At 51.3% G+C, this 3,018-nt stretch overlaps 1 protein-coding gene across 1 annotated transcript; it reads left to right on the forward strand.

Moving 5' to 3' along the window:
• The first annotated feature begins 24 nt into the window (after positions 1–24).
• RPLP0 (ribosomal protein, large, P0) lies at positions 25–2,885 on the forward strand. Its single transcript, XM_009888595.1, is given in 8 exon segments — positions 25–155; positions 602–777; positions 875–962; positions 1,241–1,387; positions 1,685–1,870; positions 2,198–2,338; positions 2,659–2,724; positions 2,727–2,885. Coding segments are annotated over 8 exon segments (945 nt in total). The 5' UTR covers positions 25–101; the 3' UTR covers positions 2,814–2,885.
• The last annotated feature ends 133 nt before the right edge of the window (positions 2,886–3,018 follow it).

Below are 3,018 nucleotides of genomic sequence, written 5' to 3' on the forward strand. Positions count from 1 at the left end.
GAAGGGAAGGGAAGGGTGCGGACCCGCCTGAGTTGCGCTTCTCCTTGGCAGGTCCCAGCTCGTCTTTAAACCCACCGGGCGATCCTTGGAGCACCGCCGCGATGCCCAGGGAAGACAGGGCTACGTGGAAGTCCAACTATTTCATGAAAATCATCGTGAGTGTCCGCGCGGCCTCGGAAGGCTGAGGCCCGGCAATCCCGGCCCGCAGGGAGCGGCCTTGGCTCTGCTCGGCGCAGCGGGAATCGCGCTGGCGTGTCTGCGAGGGGGGCTTTTTATAAAAGACATGGAGTGCCATAGGTTGTCTGTTTAAGGAACGATTATGTGGCAATAGGAAGAGATTAAGGTAGTCCAGATCAGGCCGTTTTTAAGGCTCCTATGAGAATTTGCTGTGGTAGTTGCAGAGATAACTTGCTTAGGGATCTAACTAGATAGCAGAGTGAAGGGTGTAGCCTTGGGGGCCACCCAAGGTAAGTTTGAACTGAGTGCTCTAAAACTTCTGACAGATTTTTTTTTTTACATTTTTAACGTGTTGGGGTTTTAATGCTGTTCTGTGTGCTGGTCTAGATATCTTTGTATAGTTACAGTCTTTTTCTTGGTATAGCAACTCCTGGATGATTACCCAAAATGCTTCATTGTGGGAGCAGACAATGTGGGATCAAAGCAGATGCAGCAAATCCGTATGTCCCTGCGTGGGAAGGCTGTTGTGCTGATGGGGAAGAATACGATGATGCGCAAAGCTATTCGTGGTCACCTGGAGAATAACCCTGCCTTAGAAAAGTGGGTAACGCTGTCTGAATGTACTCGTGGATCCTGTGTCCGGGAGGAGGAGATGTTGTCTGAGAAACAGAACTGAAGGCTGTCATCTTTCCTTCAGGCTGCTGCCTCATATCCGTGGGAACGTGGGCTTTGTCTTCACCAAGGAGGATCTGACTGAGATCAGGGACATGCTGCTGGCTAACAAGGTAGGGGAGATCGGCCCTTGCCATGTCTTGGCCTGGCAGATATGGAATTAAACATAAAACTGAAAGTGCATGTGGGTTACTTGATTATTAGGAGTCTTCAAGGGTTGGGAACTAGGCCCCTGCAGCCCTAGCCAGACTGCTCAAATTCAACTTCGGTCTCACTTGTGTGTGCCTGGGTGGTGTCGATCCTGGAGGAACGCTTCAGGAGGGAGTTGATGCCATCCCACGAGATCTGAGAGGTGAGCATTCTTCTAGCTTCTCGTTTTCCCTTTCTTCAGGTGCCAGCAGCTGCCCGTGCCGGTGCTATTGCTCCTTGTGATGTGACTGTGCCAGCCCAGAACACTGGTCTTGGACCTGAGAAGACCTCCTTTTTCCAGGCCTTGGGCATCACCACGAAGATTTCCAGAGGGACCATCGAAATTCTGGTTAGTGAGCAGCTTGCTACTGTTGTTGAAGCTCTTACTTCACTGGAGAGCCCCAATTATGGCAGTTCAGGAAGCTGTAAAGATCAAAAAAAGCATTATCTGAGATTTACCTGCTTGCATGGTCTAGGGCTTTCTCAACTTGTGGAGCTGAACTTGGACCCTGTGTTTTTGTTGTGCATGTTTGCTCCTTCAGGTCCATCTCTTGCCATTGGAAATGTGCATTTGTGTTCCATTGCATTGATGTGCCTGAATTTCTTTGCCCATATATATTCACTGCTTTTCCCCTTGTTTCCTCAGAGTGATGTGCAGCTCATCAAGACTGGAGACAAAGTGGGTGCCAGCGAAGCCACCCTTCTGAACATGCTGAATATCTCCCCCTTCTCTTTCGGGTTGGTGATCCAGCAGGTCTTTGACAATGGCAGCATTTACAATCCCGAAGTGCTGGACATCACCGAGGAGACCTTGCACAAGCGCTTCCTGGAGGTGAGTGCCACAGCTTGTATCAGTTACATTCCACCTCTGCCTCACTGCTGTGGTAGCCAACACTGCTCAGAATGAAATATCCCTGGTATTTTCTGTGGGGTCCTGCAGAGCCAGTCTGCAGAAACTGTCAGGGAGCATCTTCTGTAGGCTTTTTCATCTGAAGCTACTTTAGAAAGCATTTGAGGCTGTTTAAATCCTTGTCTCATTTCACTGGAGCTGTGTTACTTGTGTGCATTGCATGCGATGTAGAAATGTGCTACCATCTGCCGTGGTTTCTAGTCCTGGTTATTTCTCAGAGCACAGAAACATGAGTCTCTCTCCTCACAGGGTGTCCGTAACGTTGCCAGCGTCTGTCTGCAAATTGGGTACCCAACCATTGCTTCTGTGCCCCATTCCATCGTCAATGGGTACAAGCGGGTCCTGGCCGTGGCGGTGGAGACTGACTACACTTTCCCACTGGCTGAAAAGGTAATGGCTGAGCATCTGCTGCCCAGCAGGGTGTCAGAAACACCAGGCACTTCCACAGAAACGCCTTGCACATCACCTCCTCTGAAAGGACTCGGACCCGCCTGTGTGCGAGGGACCTGTCTGGAGAAGGGGCGTTTGCTTCCATTCATTGTGTACACTATTGCACTTGAGTGTAGCTGAAATGTCCTTCACACGTGGTGGTGATAAGTGCCTCTGTTTGGCTTCTTGCAAGCTGCAAGCGTTGCCTTTATGATTGTGAAGGTTCAAACCTTCAAAATGTTTGTTTCTTTTGAGTTCACGGTTTCCTTCCCCTTTTGCAGGTGAAGGCCTTCCTGGCAGACCCCTCTGCTTTTGTGGCAGCCGTCCCTGTGGTAGCCGAAACGGCTGCACCCCTGCTGCCGCTCCGGCAAAAGAGGCGGCGAAGGAGGAATCGGAGGAGTCTGACGAGGACATGGGCTTTGGTCTCTTTGACTAACAGGAGCCACCGTCTGCCTGTTTGTATCACAGTTGGTCCAATTGGAGAAATAAAAAGCTATTTTACACGTTCGTGTGTGCCTACATCGATGGCGTGGTCTCCGCTTCACCGGGGGCTGGGGGAGAGGGTGGCAGGTGGGGGAGGAGGGCCGGCTGCTCCGGGCGGTGCCGGCGGACCCGCTGCTCCGTTCCGTTCGCCCGCGATG

This window comes from Charadrius vociferus, unplaced genomic scaffold, assembly GCF_000708025.1.
Source record: "Charadrius vociferus isolate BGI_N301 unplaced genomic scaffold, ASM70802v2 scaffold917, whole genome shotgun sequence".
NCBI classification, from domain to species: Eukaryota; Metazoa; Chordata; class Aves; order Charadriiformes; family Charadriidae; genus Charadrius; species Charadrius vociferus.